Source organism: Lissotriton helveticus, chromosome 11 (genome assembly GCF_964261635.1).
Source record: "Lissotriton helveticus chromosome 11, aLisHel1.1, whole genome shotgun sequence".
Lineage (NCBI taxonomy): Eukaryota > Metazoa > Chordata > Amphibia > Caudata > Salamandridae > Lissotriton > Lissotriton helveticus.
The window spans coordinates 159,142,467-159,159,179 of NC_136072.1; the positions used below are offsets into that span (position 1 = coordinate 159,142,467).

The following is a 16,713-nucleotide window of genomic DNA, read 5'->3' on the forward strand; positions in this document are numbered from 1 at the left end:
CAATGTCTCACCCACTACTGGTTGCAAGGGTGAGCAACCAGAATGTTGTTTTTTTGTTCCTGAGCCCCTGCACCTGCCTTGGGCCCCATGAGCCTGGCTTTCCATTGGAACTGGAGTACATGCTGCACAACAACAGAAAGAGGAAGAAAGAAGCCAGATGGAGATTGCTGGCAGAATGGAGTTGTCTGTATCCAGGTTTCCAATTCAACTTTTGGTAAGTACTACTACCCCAGACAGAATTCACCACATTCCACTGAAAAAGAAAAAACTGCATCATATCTTTGTACACAATGCTGACCCTGTGATGCTGCATCTGCTTGGCATGCAGCTTGATTCCAATAAATGTTTCAAACTCCAAAGGCAGGGCCCAAGGGTACCTTTACAATCACCCAGGTCCCTGCCTTGCTTTCAAACACTAGCTGTTTTATAAATGGGTAAGCTGATAAATTAACAGGGAGTGCCCATGCACGAGTGAAGCAATGAAACTGGCAAGTAATTCATGCAACAAAATATGCAGTTGCTTTACAATTCTAAAAAGGTAATGTGGATAAAATGCAGAAACATTTCACCAGAGTACTTCAGATTATTTCACTGCACTGACAGGCATTTACTAAAAGTGATAGCTTGAATTTAGTGTGAACTTAGAAACATTCACAGCTACCCCTGCCATGACAACAATGCTATTAAAGAACTAAGAGGCAAGTTAGTTGTCATGAACACCTTTTATGTGGCCTAGATTCTTAATGAACATGGAGCAACATTTTAGTCTAATAGATCAAACACAAGAGAAAGATTTTCATAAGATCACACAGTTTTGTCAAGCAGGGAAGCCGGGATTCATCCAAGGTTTTCTGCTTTAATATTGTTTAATTCTGCCCCTATTTGGGCTTCACTTTATTTCTCCTATTTTACATCATAGGTTAATGCTTTGTCTTTAATTCATGATGCATGAGATCAGAGCGTGAATAGCAGGCAGAGCCCATATGCGAGTCATTTGCCATGTGCACCGCAACTGCGTCTTAGATTCTTGTTATACATGAAGCAACATTATAGACCACTAAATTAAACACAAGTGAGAGATATGCCTAGGATCAAAGGATTTGGTGAAGTGTGGAAGCCGGGACTGATCCCAGGTATTATGATCTGACATTGTTCAATTCAGCCACCTGAAGGATATCTCTTTATTTCTCCTATTTTACATCAATGGTTAATGTTTTGTCTTTAATTCTTAGTGCATGAGGTTGGAGAGTGGGCGGCAGGCAGAAGCCACATGCAAGTCAATTGTCATGTGAACCCTATATATGGCCCAGATTCTTAACATTAGTTGGAAATTGCCCTTTCAGCAGGGTCACCCCCAAACCTTTTGCCTTCCTCCATCCCTTTTTGCTGAATTTATTTTTGTTGGCTTTAGCACTCTGTGCACTTTACCATTGCTAACCATTGCTAAAGTGAAGTGCTTGTGCTCTCTCCCATAAACAGGATTTGACTGGCATAACCCCAATTGGCACATTTAATTTACTTATAACCCTAGTAAAATGCACTACATGTGCCCCGGGCCTGCCCATTAAATGCTACCAGTGGGCCTGCAGCACTTTCTGTGCCACCCACTTAAGGAGTCCTTTAAACATATCTCAGCCTGCCACTGCAGAGCCTGTGTGGGAGCAGTTTACACTGCCAGGTCGACTTGACATTTAAACCCGCCAAGCCAAGCCTTAAACTCCCCTTTTATTACATATATGTCATGCCTAAGGTAGGCCATGGTTAGCCCATTAGGCAGGTGCTGAGTAATTAAAAGGCAAGTCAACTACGTTTTGCATTTCCTGGTAGTGAAAAACTTCAGATTCCTTTTTCATTACTGTGAGGCCTAGCCCTCCCATAGGTGAACATTGGGGATTCCTTTTTACATCTAATACGTTGTAATTACCAATTGGGAGGAGGTAGCTCTACCATGTTTACTACCTATGGAATTGTAATGGTAAATCCTCATTAATGGTAAAGTCGAATTTATCATTATAATTTTTAAAATGCCACTTTTAGAAATATGCAATTTTTCTGCTCTCAGCCCTGTGTGCCCGGAACCTGTCTCCAATACACGTTTAGGATGATGCGTTCCCTCTAGGCAGCCACAAACAAAAGTAACTAAGGTGTGACTTGATCAGCCATCCACATCCTGATACGCCATACTGGACACGATGGGAGGGAGGAGCTGGAATCAGCCTCACACTTACATCTGAATAGGCTGTGTCTTGTCCCCACACAAAGGACTGCTTAACCCCTTGTAGTGAGTCTTGGGCCAGGGTCGGAAGGGATAACCTCTGTGCACTTAAAGCCCTTCTTTGAAGTCTCCCCCACTTCAAAGGCACCACATAGTATAATAACTGGACTTCTGACCTACAACTTCAGTACACTTTTGGACCTGTTAAGACTCTGCCAAGAAGAAGGGCTGCTGTGCTGCTGAAGGACTGCCACTCTGCTGAACTGCTGCATTGCTGGATTCCTGCCTTTGCTGTGTTGTCCTCCTGCCTGCTGTTCTCCTGCCTGGGTGAGTAGGACTGGACCTGCATCACTTGAACCCAGAGTGACTCCCAGGGCTTGCTGGCTTACCTCCTGATACAAGTGTCAGGGACATAAAAGACTTCCAACCACCATCCTACAGCACCTATACTCTGCTTTCTGGGAGTCTTGGCCTGCCAAGTGGTGCCAACACAGTCCTGGACCCTCGGAAGTGGGTCTAAAGTGCTGCTCCAGCAAAAATCCACCCTTCAACGCCGTTACGCTGCTCAGAACAAATGCAACTCCATCGACAACAAAGCTTTGCCACTGCTGCTAGGATCAAGTGCATTGCACCGCTGGTTGTGCAGTGCATCGCCTCCATTTCCAACTAATCTTTGACTTTGCGTGGCTCGACAACGCATCGCCTTAATCCAATGGATCATCGACGACGCATCATCTCTTTTCTCCCTTCATCGCATCTTCGACATCAGAGCAAACAAGGTACTTTGCAGCGGGCCAAGGCTTGTCCTTCTATCAGACCCGCTCGCCAATGCAGTCAGCTTGAACATTCGGATTTGTCCCAGTCAAGCGCAACCATATTGCCCTGGTTGGCACTTTTACTTTTAGCACTACATTTGAATACATGCTTTAAAAAATCATAACTCCTGTTCTACTTAATGGATATTTATTGTTTTGTTCATTAAATTAAGCTCTATTTTTTTATCAGGTATGTTTGTGTGTTTTCACTCTTTTACTATTTAACGGGCTGCACAAATACTTTACACATTGCCTCTTAAATTAAGGCTTACTCCTCTGTGCCAAGCTAGCACAGGTTAATTTAGGGTGTGTCTGTGACTTACCCTGACTAGGATTGTGGTTGCTACTTGGGCACGGTGCATACCTCTGCCAACCAGAAACCCAATTTTTAACAATATTTATACATGGAAGAACATTACAGTTGAGTAAATCACTCAGAGTGATCTGCCTACCATGCATAGCCCAATTACAGTTTCCACTTATTGCTATGTTTGTGAAGATGCATAGAAAAATGTATGCATATTACACTTGTCAACTTGAACCAATCGTTTCACATTCAGTCAGTAATACAGGTTGATGTGCACTTGTTTGCCAACTTGGCCCTTCTCACCCCTAATTACAGTAGCGATACTGCAAAGTTTGTGATGTATTGTGTTATGACGCAGTACACCACATACTATGTAGTGTGGCTGGAGTAAGTAGGGGTGAGAAGGGCAAAGTTAGTAGGATGGGTATCACAGGATAGCTTTTCCGTTTCAGTGCTATGAAGATTTACATACCTGGGGATCCCCTCCAGATGGTTGTCCGCCTTACCGTCCTCTCGCTGGAATTCCTCAGCGCTGTAAGACCTAGGAAAGAAAGAAAGGAAAGTTAAACAGATTGGCGAATCAGTAAAAGAGACCTGTCTCTTTAAATAGACCCGAATGGAAAGGCGACTGTGGAAAGAAAATGGAAGCATGAACCCCGGAAGAGGGGAGAAGAAACATGGACACAAGATCCCAGGAGGACAGAACGGAACATGAGGAAGAAAGAATTGCCCGAAATTATCCTGCTGAGTGGAAGGAGTGCCCACCTTGAAGGAAGACCGCTGCGGAAACCACAGTCCCAGAGAATCTCGAAAGACCCAATCTGGAGGTGGAGGACGTCGACTTGGGCCCGGAGGAATGTTGGATAGCCCTGAAAGACGCTGCCTAGTTGCCGCAACTCTAGAGAGTTGCAGCAGAGCAGGTGACTACCTGGGGCCAGATTTTGAATATACTGAGAGGAAGGAGGAGGGAGTGGGAAGGAAACGCGACACTGGTGGTGTTGGTGAAGGGTGTATTAGCACATTGTATGCTTTACTAAGTCATAAGCCTGAATCCAAAAGGATACGCCTACATATAAATAAACATACCTACATGATAAGGACTACAAGTCCCATAATGCTCTGGGCAGAACAATATAAAGATAAAGGAGATTGAAATCACTATTGTTTCCTCACCAGAAGGTATTAAGACAAATACCTGAAAAGGGATATGACATAGTAAACCTCCCTGATTTGACTTTCCTGAATAAGGACCACCAAATCGAATTACAGGTTCTCTATTGCATTTCATTTATCTTTTTTTCTTTTCTCTTCTGATACTATTATTTTCTCATATGTGGAAGGGAGGAAAGAAGGGAACATAAAGAAAGGGTGCTGCTTTTGATCTTTTATGTCTAGTGATTGGTAGATCAGTCACAGGTTGCTTACACTGGGTCACTACTTTTCCTACCTAACCACCGAGGTATTGGTGACAGAGACTTCTAGGTATTATCCCTGGAATCGTTACTTACTGCTCGTTTATTTTTTCCGCCGAGAATCCGGGTAACACAGCCACACCTGAAGACCTAAAAGGAGTAGACGGAAAATCAATATTTGAAGAGATTTTCATTTAAATTTATGTATATCAATATCGCAATACTTTGAACAACAGACACCATTGAGAAACAAATTAAGCCTCCTCGCCTTTACAGCCGGCCCATTCTCCCAAAAGTACCAAAAGTGTTGTCAGAATTGGGATCTGGAAGTATGGAGGCGGTGGTGAACAAGAAGGCTGAGAGCCATGAGAAACTGGCTCGGGCAATGGAAAAATTCCTAAATACAGCAGCAGAAGATCGTGAAGCAATACATAAGGCCCTGACAACACAATCTACGATGCAGGAGGCAGCCCTTGGTAGATTGGCTGATACAGTGGAACAAAAGAGGGGGCAAACTGTGTTGCACTCAGTGGTTCTGCAAGACTTTGTGAGTGGAGAGGATCCTTCCTAGTGCTGCTGAAGTTACGATTTGAGTGCCTACCTAGACCTTGGAGAACCTTGGTCCTAACCCCCAAATGTCCCACTCTTAAGTTGTTTACTTACCTGAGAAACCGCAAACACTTTTTCCCCATAGGAACTCATGTTACGAGTTTTGTTCCTGGATACGTTGTGTTGAGCTGAACTTTGTATGAAAGAAAAAGTAACTAAACTGCAATTCTTAAAAAGTTTTACTTACCTTGTATTGTGATATTCGTGGCGTGCTATCTAGGCACACCACCCTGAGTAGTCGATGTAATCTGAAAGTAATCCAAAAGTAATTACTATGTAATTTAAACTCAATACAAACCTGTAACAATTGCAGATTGGTTTTTTTTTTGTTTTAACAATCTTTTTATTATTAAACCAGCTCATCATACAACACATATTTTGAAAGTACATCCCGGGTGTACAAATACAGCACAGCATGAGTGGTACTCCACGGGGAGGCGCCACCACACCTCATAAGTTCAAAAATGACTATCAATTATACTATAGATTGGTCCTTTTTCCAATAACAGTTTGTACACCATTCCCCCGTATTACCAAGGCAAGATTTAACTGTGCCCAGTGCCCAGTACAATCACAGTTCCAGAGACGTACCCAGGTAGTTCGGCCAGGGGCCCCATATCTTCTCTCATTTTTGGGGCATCCTCTACTTTGATATATCACTTCCTCTGCCCGCTGGCACCAGCTTAGATCAGCCTTCCATTCAGACACTGACAGGGGCCTCCCACTGCCTTGCTATGTTTCGCTTCGCCATGCCCACTGCCAGTGCCAGCCAAGGTCTTTTGTGTTTACGCCAGTCTTCATCCCCATGTATCATTAATAGCAACCACTTGACATCCAGCGGCACTCTCACCAATAAGATTGAATTACGGGCCATTCCCACAAGATATGATAAAAAGAGCCCTCTTGTGCGCACGCTCTCACACATAGTGATGACATTGCCGCCCCTAGCTTACACAGTGTGCATGAGTAATAAGCCCTGTATAATATTTTAAGCTGTATCAGATGAAATTGCGCTCGGATAACCATGTCTCGGGGGCTTTCCTGGGCCATCACCCAGTCTTCCTCATCAATGTTCACTATATCATCCGTCCAGGTTCTTCTCAAGGGGCCCAGGGGGTCGGGGGAGTTATTCATTAACTTCTGATAAATCATTGATACACCCCTATGCGGAATTGGACCTGCAAGTAGGTGGTCCTCCAAGAGGGAGGAATCCGGCAGGCTTGTCCCCTCTTGGATATGAACTCTGAGGGCGTGCTCATGTTGATTATAGTGGAATTTTTGGGTGGGTGACAAATCATGTTCTTGGCTAAGTGTTTCGAAGGCCAGCAATGCTCCACCTCTCCATACATCCCCAAGTTGCTCTATTTCTATCTTCTCCCACCGCGAGATACCAGGCAGGCTTGACACCTCTCTCAGCCTGTCACTGTGCCACAGGGGGTCATGGTGGTCAGTGGGGTCTGCCATCCCAATAGCAGTTGGCCTCGATCCAGCATTTTCTTCTTTGATAACTTTATTTCGGTCAGAGACCATAAAAGTGCAATAAAATATATACAAGCGCAATAATAAAACATAGATACATTAGAATTAAAAAGTTATTAAACTTTGGTTATCAAAGGAATAGTAAAGGATAAAAACAACAATCCGTTATTTATTGTAGATAAAAATAGTTCTTCTCCGCCACATGCCTAGTAGAAACCGGGAGACGGCAAAAACAATGGGAGGAGCAGTGTCATAAGTTAGCACTCTACAAGCGTGTGCACAGTGTCGGAAACCAAGATTTTTGCATAATGGGATGATCCAGCATTTTCGAATTTTTCTATATGCTGGACAGAAGAAAAGGATATGTACAATGTCTTCTCTGGCATAATTACAGGCAGGGCAGTTGGCATTTGTCGTTTTTGCCCATCTGGATGTCAGTGCCCCTACCGGTAAACAGCCGTGCCTCAATTGGATGTACAGTTTTCCTGCTAGTGGAGGCTGCACCAAGTCCAGAAACACCTTCGTCCTGTATTCGACTTTTATTGTAAGGAACTCAGTTAACTCAGTTGACAGTCTGCCCAGGGAGGTAGAGCAATGTAACAATTTAAGATTGTACGATTTTACAGCTGTCAGCAGTACAGTCCTTTGCATCCTCATACAGCTGTCCTCCGGTGTGTCCCACAGTTGGGGAAGGCCAATTTGATAAAAGAGAGTCTTCACATGTACCAGCCAACGTATATTCTTGCTGTTTAGCTGTCCCCAAATAGTGTTAAATTCTGCTCTAAAGGGTTCAAGCTCCGGGACAGACCAGAGCCTTCTCTAATAGAGTAGGGGACGTGCAGCCACCAGGGGACGTGCATGTTTGGACCTGGGTTCCAAACCCAGGTCCAAACGTAATGGTAGGAGGGGTGTGCTTTGTGGGAGACCAAACAGATGTCGCATAAAGGACTGCTCTACTTTCATTAAGTTACATGCATTGATATGTCCCCAGAGTTCGGCAGCATACAAAGCAGCAGACCTAACCTGTGTTCTGTATATCTCTAGGGCAGGGGTAGCCGATTTAAAGGTTGAGGCATTATGGAGTCTACCTACACCACTCATGATCTGTGCAAGTCTCAGAGAGGATTTAGATGCTTGATGGTGCCATGTAAAATGCTCAGTCAGAGTCACCCCCAGGTATATAAAGGTCTTGCATCGCTCAAGTGGGGTTCCATTCAGTGTGGGGTTTGGACGGGTGTGCCCCGGGGGGTTGAAGATCATGAACTTGGTTTTCTCCAAGTTGATCTCCAATCCCCGCGAGGCACAAAAGGAGACAAAACCGTCCAAAACCCGCTGGATGCCCGATGATGTCCGCGACAACAACAAGGTGTCGTCCGCGAACATCAGAGCGGGCACCCTACCGTTGTCCCTGACACAATTAAGTCTATCTATCAGGCCATTAACATACAAACTGAAGAGTGTAGGTACCAGTACGCAACCCTGGCGTACGCCCCGGGTAACAGGGAAGCGGTCAGATAATTCCCCGTTTTTCCCACACCTCACCTGGGCATAATTCCCGGTATGAAGTCGGATTAGGGCATCTAATAAGTAAGGAGGGAGACCAAGTTCCTCCAACACCGTCCAGAGCCTCTCCCTAGGAACCAGATCGAATGCGGCCCGCAGGTCCACGAAAACAAGGTAGAGGCTGCCACCCTCTACTCTTGCAGTTTTCCAGTATAGGACCTGCAGGCGAAAGATCTGGTCCGAAGTCGAGACCCCTGATCTAAATCCGGCTTGAAGGGTGGTCAAAGTTTTATTTTCCTCCATCCAGCCCAGTAATCTCTCCAGTAGAATTCGGCCCATCAACTTCTGGGTTGTATCGAGTAAACTAATTGTTCTGCAGTTTGATGGGGCGAGTGGGCAGCCCTTTTTAAAGATTGGAACAATCTCAGCTCCCAGCCAGGTCTCAGGTACTGGGGAACCCTGTAAGACAGCATTAAACAGAACCATCAAGTATGGGGCCCACATTTCTGGCTGGGAACGAAAAAGATCTCCAGGGAGCTTGTCCAGACCCGGAGCCTTATTCGGGAGCAGTTTCTCAATTGCCGATTCAACTTCCCTGAGTGTAATATGGACTAGGCTATTAGTGGGAGACCTATTGTGGGCATCCTGACTCACTATAGAGAGACCAGGGCCCAAGGCCCCCGGCAGTCTACACTCGTGCGGGGGGTCTGAGGCCGTAGGAATCTCGGGAGCTCGGTTGGGGCTATGATTTTGACATGGGAAAGTCCCTGAGCTCGGGCCCCCAGCAGTCGACACTCGTGCAGGAGGTTCCGGGCCGTGCAGGTGCGAGAAACTGAGAACCCAGGACCCAAGGCCCCCGGCAGTCGACACTCGTGCGGGGGGTCTGGGGTCGTAGGAATCTCGGGAGCTCGGTTGGGGCTATGATTTTGACGGGGAGAAGTCCCTGAGCCCGGGGCCCCCAGCAGTCGACACTCGTGCCAGAGGTCCCGAGGCGCACAGGCTCGAAGGTCCAAAACCGGTTGTAGCGGTCTATCCTGGCCCTGACACCCATGTTCTTCCATCTCAGGACTTGTATAAAGTGACTTGAAGTGTGCCTCCCACACTATAGGAGCAATATTCGAGACCCCAGCATCTCTCTCGCCTGCCGCTGAAGAGGAAACGATTAACCAGAAGGTCTTGGAATCTTTTAGGAGTAGTGCCTGTCTCAATTCATCCCACCTAGATTCCTCCCACTCGCTCTTTGCCCTAGTGAGCACCTTCTTGTACAGCAATCTAGATTCTCGAATTTTAAGGGTATCTCTAGATTTAATTGCCTTAAGAAGGGCTTTCTTTGAGTTTTTACAAGCGTGGTTATGCCAGGGGTGTGTTTTATTCCGACACAACTTAGTCCCACTGACCGGATAAAATACATCCCCTAGTCTCTCAACCAAATTTCGGTGGGTCTCTATGATCTGCCCATGGGAGATGGAATTGCCCATATCGCTAATTAGTGGGATAGCTATCTGATAGATTTTTGCGAGACGGGTAGGAGAGTCTAGGCAGGAAGGCCATTTAACTCTTCTCCTATTATTAGATATGATGTGTGGGGGGATTGTCAGGCTGGAGCCAGAGTCAGGGTTAGTTAATCCAAATGCGCTGGGTTTAAGCGTTAGGACCAGCGCATTATGGTCACTATCGTTCCTAGGAACGACCCCAAAATCTTTAAACTTATCCCAGTGTTTTGCTTCCAACATAAGGTAGTCAATGGTGGAGCTACGGTTTATCCTATTGTATGTGGGCTGGCCGGAACTTTCGTTGTTGCCCCTTCCATTGCATGCCCGCAGAGACATTGCAAGGGTCAAGGCTTTGATTTGTAATACTAACGAGGCCCATGCCTTAACTGGGGTGATTCTTGGGGCCGGAATGTGCCAGAGCAGGTCGACCTCATCCTCCTCACACAACTCGGATCCACCCAATGGTTCAAACTGGCAATTCATGTCGCCACCAAGAATGATCGGAATTGTGGGATCAAGTGTCTGGAGGAAGTGATCGAGTGCCTTGATAGTACTTGATTCTTTTCCATTCACAGTAGGCCTGGAGTAGATATTAATAATAGCCAGTGTAGATTTACCAACAGTTGTTAGCAACACACATTGGATATCTGGGGAGTTTGTGTCCACTTGTGTGGCCTGCACGCCTAAGTGTATGCCTACCAATATGGCAAGACCACCGGAAGGGCGGCCTTTCCCCCCGGTAACTGCAGGAATGTCATAGCTTGCAAAGCCTGGGCTGGCGCTCACCTCAAAGGACCAGGTTTCTTGCATCAAGCAGATATCGTGTGTGGTCATAAAAGAGGACCACTCTGGTACAAGTAGCTTGCTCTTTAAGCCTGCCACATTCCACGAGAGGATTTTTATATTTCTTTCCGTAACCTTTACTTTGTCCCTCTCTTCCCCTTGTTCTCTAGGTAATACCTGATCCGGGCTCTGTTCTGCCCTTGTCTCCTCCCGCTCTGATACATAAAGACAGGGGTCCTCACAACTAACTGGGGATAGTGTATTTTCCTGTATTACATCACCCTCATCTGAATTACCCTCATTATGTTCTCGTGGGGGCAAACCAATCTGGGTGAGTCAGTCCACCTCCTCGAGGACACTAAACCTGTTCCAATGGGCTTGTAATGGGTAGATCGAGGTGGGTGGAAGAAAACCCTCCCTAGAAGGCTGCCAGTGAAGAATCTTGTTCGGGTGGGAGAGATGATTTCTCATATACTGTGGTCCCCTTTGATAAGTTGATTTGTGAATTGGAGTAGGATAGAAGTAGGACAAGTGTAGAGGAAAGATGTGGGACTCTCTGTGGAAAGAAGTTCTACAGATATGGTCAACAGCAGAGGAATCCCTAAAATTAATTGTAACAACATCCCCTGCCACAGTTTTGGGACCCCTTCCAATCCATTCTACTCTTCTCATTGCCAATATATGACCCGAAATGCTAGAAGGTAAGGGTCTGTTTAAATTCAGCCACTGTATGCACTTGTTATATAAGTCTACCTCCTGTTCTCTCTTCCCCTCACTAAGGGGCGGAACACCCACTAGGGCATCTACATAAGGTTGTGCTTCTGGGGGCAAGTTTATAGACGGCAATCGGTTGAAAGTTGCCGTAAATGGGGGAGGTCTCGATGTTTGCGCAACATTTTTTGGCGCCATATTTTTACCCTCCTTAAGGTGTTGACTAGATTTGACAGTTTGGCCCACAGCGGGAGATATGGTAGGACCTAGTGGGTTGGCTACAGGTGTAGGAGGAGGTGGGGGGTTTATGAGCTTGGCAGCAGTAGTTGCTGGTCCTAGTTTTTTGTTTGATGCCACTGGAGCAGCGGACTTAGCAGCTTCAGAACAGGGTGCCTTTGAAGGGGCACCGGTTGAAGCAGGAGGTGCCAAATTACCTTGGGAGTTTTGTGGCTTCGTTGTCCCTGTGGTCCTATTATTTAACATTGAAGATAGTCTATCCAGTTTTGAGACCAGAGGTTTAATGTGGGAAGCGATAATTTGCTCTAAACTATTCTGAAGATCCGTCACCATATTGGTGACCCAGCATGGTATCCCTGTAGTTCGATGCCGGGAGTATTCAGATGGAGTTACTAAATTATGGTTAGGCTGTTTCTTAGTCCCAAAATTCTTAGGAAGACTATCCTTTTTTTTCTTGGAGCCTACACTACCAAGTTTGGATTTTGCCACAGGAGAGGGGGAAGTTAGAACACAAGGTTGATCGTCGTTGAAGTTAATAGGGCTCAACCGGGGCCGGTGGTGAATCATCAACCAGTGAGGTCTCAGCCGGAATCTGTGCACAGGGGAGCTCAGCATAGATGGATGTTAGATAAGAGTCCAGGATCGTGGGATCCATGGCAATGACCGAGCAATCTTCTACATGGTCTTTAGAGCTTATTGTAGGTGGGAAAGATAGTCTTCTTTCGGTATTTTCGATTGCGTTGGCAACCGCCCCTATGGTTTGTTGCAGCATTTTATCAATGGCCGTCAGTGTTGGAAGGGATTGCGGCATTGTAGCCTGAAGTCTGGTATTTGGGCGAGAAGCAGTTGTTTTAGATTTCTTGCCCTGGATACTCATTTTGCTTGGGGGGGTTCTCCCTTAAATAACGGTAAGGTGCAGGAGAAAGTACTTGGGGAAGCGAATAGTCCAGCACAAGAGGAAATGTATCACTCACACTCTTAAGGGAAGCAACTAGCTCAATAACCCACAGCAAAAAATACGGGGAGGAGCAAATGACAGAACCTTATTATTGAGTTCCGAGAGCTTTCAGGATTGAATAACACTGGTAAGGGGGTGGCCCGTCCCGTCCCCTGTTGTCCACAGAGGGCCCGCCCTTGTCCCGGGCTTCACCCGGGCGTCACCCGCGCGCGTCCCGCGTGGCGGGAGGCGTTCCTCTGCTTTGAAGCGCCTCCGGGCGCTGCCAGGCACATCACCGGTGCGCCGGTGGTCTCAGGGGCACCTGGGGGATGGAGTCCCCAGCCGTTGCCCTCACGGCGCTCTGGATGGTAAGATGAGCCCCGCGGCCGTTCCCCTCACGGCAGGAGCTGCAAGGGAGCAAAGTCCGGTAAACAGGTTGGACCCCCACTGAGCACTCGGCGCTCCTCTGCTTTGAAGCGCGTCCGGGCGCAGCCAGGCACGTCACCGGTGCGCCGGTGGTCTCGGGGGCACCTGGGGGATGGAGTCCCCAGCCGTTGCCCTCACGGCGCTCTGGATGGTAAGATGAGCCCTGCGGCCGTTCCCCTCACGGCAGGAGCTGCAAGGGAGCAAAGTCCGGTAAACAGGTTGGACCCCCACTGAGCGCTCGGCGCTCCTCTGCTTTGAAGTACCTCCGGGCGCAGCCAGGCACGTCACGTGTGTTTCCCCTAACTTTTTGCTTTCTGACCTCCCGTTTTTAGGTCTCGCTCTCAAGACCTATTGCCGCCGAGTTGCCTCTGAAGGGAGACAGACCGGGGCACGCGCGGCGTTTCTGGTCTGTGGACCCGCACGTAAAGGCACGTGCACACACACACACACACACACACACACACACACACACAGGCGCACAGAGGCACACACACACACAGGCACACACACAGGCGCACACACAGGCACACACACACACACACACACATCCCCTCCCCTCCCTCTCTCCCCCCCCCACTCACAGGGCTCTTTCCGCGTATCCCTGTCCCTCCGCAGCAGGTCGGTCTCGGCAGCAGGCAGACTCAGAGCTCTGCGTGTCTTCGTCGGTGATCCTCAGCCTCCGTGCACGCTCACGGCGACTGCGTCTCGTGCTGTGTCACCGCGTTGTTTCGCGCTGGCGATCCTCAGCTTGTTTTGTGTCGTGTGGCATGACTGTTCACCAGCCCAATTACAATGAAGCTTCGAAGGTGAATTTTGCTAACGGCTTTCTCCTGCTTTAAAGACTACGTTCACCTGCCGTGTGCTCGGATTTTCTTTCTCCCCGGCTCTAAAATTCCACACGGAAGATTCCATTTCTTTCTGCTCTAGGAAGTTGGTCTGTTGTACAGGCTGCAGTAGCTGAACGGGCATGAGCGGAGCCGTGTTCGCGTGCAGGTGGAGTTTACTGCCTTTCCTGTTTGAAGAGCTGCTCAGTTTCTGATGAGATGAGAGAAAGCCACTTCCTGGGACAGCACACATTCTGCACAACATTTCATGAAAAGCCGCTCAGCAATCCTCATGTTCCAAGTAATCCTGACAGGGGTAGATTAAGGAACCCACCTCCCAGACAGCAGTTGTGAACCGGCATGGACTGAACTGTCATTTTCCCGGTTTAGCCTTTTAAACATCGATAATTAGAAAAAAAAGCGGCTTAGGAGCCAGATTTGGGGTGCTTACATCTTCGTAGCTGGTGCTCAGATGATCAAATTGGGTTTCAGCCTCTAGGTCAGAGCAGGAACTTGCCAAGCCCGCTGGCTGCCTCTGATGACCAGCTTTCTCATTTTTGCACTCAGTTTCTTGTTTGCTGAAGGAGTCTCCGATGTACCAACAACTACTCTGATGTGCGTGCAAGTCGCTGCTATGCCAGAACAATGGACTGCTTGTGCATCATAACGACAGAGGTAAGTTGTGCACCGACAGCTAGTGATGTATGTGTGTGTGTGTGTCTGTGTGTGGGGGAGAATAGTTTGGCACGTAATGGCTATTACATGTCTATAACCGGATCTCTCTGCTTTAAAGCTGCTTCTCTCTGCTTTTTTAGGTCTCGCAGAGAGACCTATTGGGGTGAAACCAGAAAGTTAAACCAGGCGGATTGCGAGTGCGGATTTCCAACAATTCACGTGAAATCACGTGACCACAAGCACGTGCATTTCCCCACATCAAAGCCTCAGCCTCCCTCCCACAGGCTTCCCCAGCGCGCTTGCCATAATTGCATCAGACCCGACCTTACCATTTGCTCCTGTGCTTCCCCGCCCACTGCTTCACACTTGCCTTGAAGGCAATCTGTTTCTCCGCTCTTCAAAGGCTCTGCTCCCCACCCCCCTCCCGCTCTGCTCCCTCTAACGTGACTCGCATTTCTCCTCCCCCCCTCCCCACAGCGATTCACTAGAGATGTGTACTCTCACGAAAACTACAAACTGTAAATATATGACCATGTTCGTTCAAACTTGTGTTATGCTACGTCCGCCATTCGCTTTAAACATGTTCTTTTTCTGCAAATAACTTTATTTCTTGTCATCACACGTTTGTATTGATTCATTGTACACCGTCTCTTTGAATGTAATTACTGCTGCATATTGCCTTCTTTTTCCCCATGCTCGGGCCTGAATCTTTTTACTGCGTCTCACTGTTGTTTGTGATTTTTGCTGCACATTACTTTCCCCGCTGTTGAATATGATTACTGCCGCATCTTGCCTCCCTCTTTGCGCACGGATTCTTCAATGCGCCCCTTCCACCCCATGAACTTGTTCTTTCTGTAACGTCCTGGCTCGGTTTTTTTCTCGCTCATCATCCTCCCCTCCCTCTCCAGCATGCCTACACTCAGACGTGCATGCTGCCCAGTCATCCCATCTCCTGCCTGTATCGTTTCCCTCTGTTCGGTCTGTTCTTTGCCTGTTCGCGCTCTGCCAGTCTGTAAACCCCTCACCGTCAGCATGTGTGTGTGCCTCTCTTTAACTTTAAGCCTGTCTCTTTTTGCTCTTGTATGACTACATGCCTCGCTCCTAACCCTTCCTCCCTCCCTCACGCTCTCTCTCACTCTTTATGCGTTCTTCTCTCCATACCTGTCTATCGTATCTATGCCTGTTAGTGTTCACCCTCCCACAAGCATGCCCTTCCCATTCTTCTCTTCCCTGCTGGCTCAATCTCTCACCCTATCTGACCCCCACACCTGCTTCAGGGCATCCCTCGTGCCTCTCCTCAGGTCTGTCCCTGCCCTTTCTGTGACTGTCGTGGCTCACCTCCCCGTCTGTCCCTCCCACCCCTGCTTGCCAGGTTTTCTTTCACACTAGGTTTGCATGCGCCATCCCTGTCTGTGGCCTTTCCTTCATGCATTTCGTTTATGTATATTTAGTTAGCCCCCCCACCACCGCAAGCCTGTCACCTTTGCTGTCCGTTTTTCTTTTCTGACTGGCTTTATCTCAACGGTCTCTCTTCTTATTTGCCTTTGTCTCATGGGAACTGCCGATATCGGCCCTCACTGTCTCTCCCTCACTGTGTCTGTCTACTACCTTATACCTTCCTCTACATGCCCCCTACCTCCCACGTTCCTCCATTTTCTGCTGGCCTCTTCTCCTCTCCTTGCTCTACCTGCAAAAACTCGTTGTAGGCAAACCCAGGGTATCTTTCACTTTGTTCCTGTCCCTCTACACGCTGCCTATTTCTTTCTCCATCCCAAGCAGGTTTCCTCCTCTCCCTTTATTCCTCTCTCACTTCTCACACACTCTTCCTTTTTGCTCTACTTTTTTTTCCTGCTTATCTCGTGTCACTCATCTGTGCTTGTTTCTCTTCTCTTCTCTCCCTGCCTGATTCTGTCTCCCCTCGTCTCCTTGTTATGTTTTATGTTCCATTCCACGCTTAGTAAATACAAGTAGAGACTGTGGAAGTACCCCTCTGGTTACCCCAGCATTACTCAGTGCCACTACAGCATCACTCAGGACCACCACATCATCACTCAGTGCTACCCCAGCATCCCTCAGCGCCACCCCAGCATCACTCAGCACCACCACAGCATCACTCAGCACCACCACATTATCACTCAGCACCACCACAGCACCACTCGGCACCACCACAGCACCACTCAGCATCACCACAGCATCACTCAGCACCACTCAGCACCACCACAGCACCACTCAGAACCACCACAGCACCACTCAGCACCACCACAGCATCACTCAGCGCCACCCCAGC

At 47.8% G+C, this 16,713-nt stretch overlaps 1 protein-coding gene across 7 annotated transcripts in view; it reads right to left on the minus strand.

The window, feature by feature from the left end:
• The window catches only part of LRRC34 (leucine rich repeat containing 34), a 431,531-nt gene that overhangs the window by 174,600 nt on the left and 240,218 nt on the right, over positions 1-16,713 (minus strand). For all 7 annotated transcript variants that reach the window (XM_078666059.1, XM_078666060.1, XM_078666064.1 and 4 more), the window contains 2 exons: positions 4,846-4,899; positions 3,810-3,878 (listed from right to left, as the gene is read on the minus strand). In XM_078666059.1, coding sequence (XP_078522185.1) covers positions 3,810-3,878; positions 4,846-4,899 — 123 coding nt within the window. The remainder of the gene's footprint in view (positions 1-3,809; positions 3,879-4,845; positions 4,900-16,713) is intronic.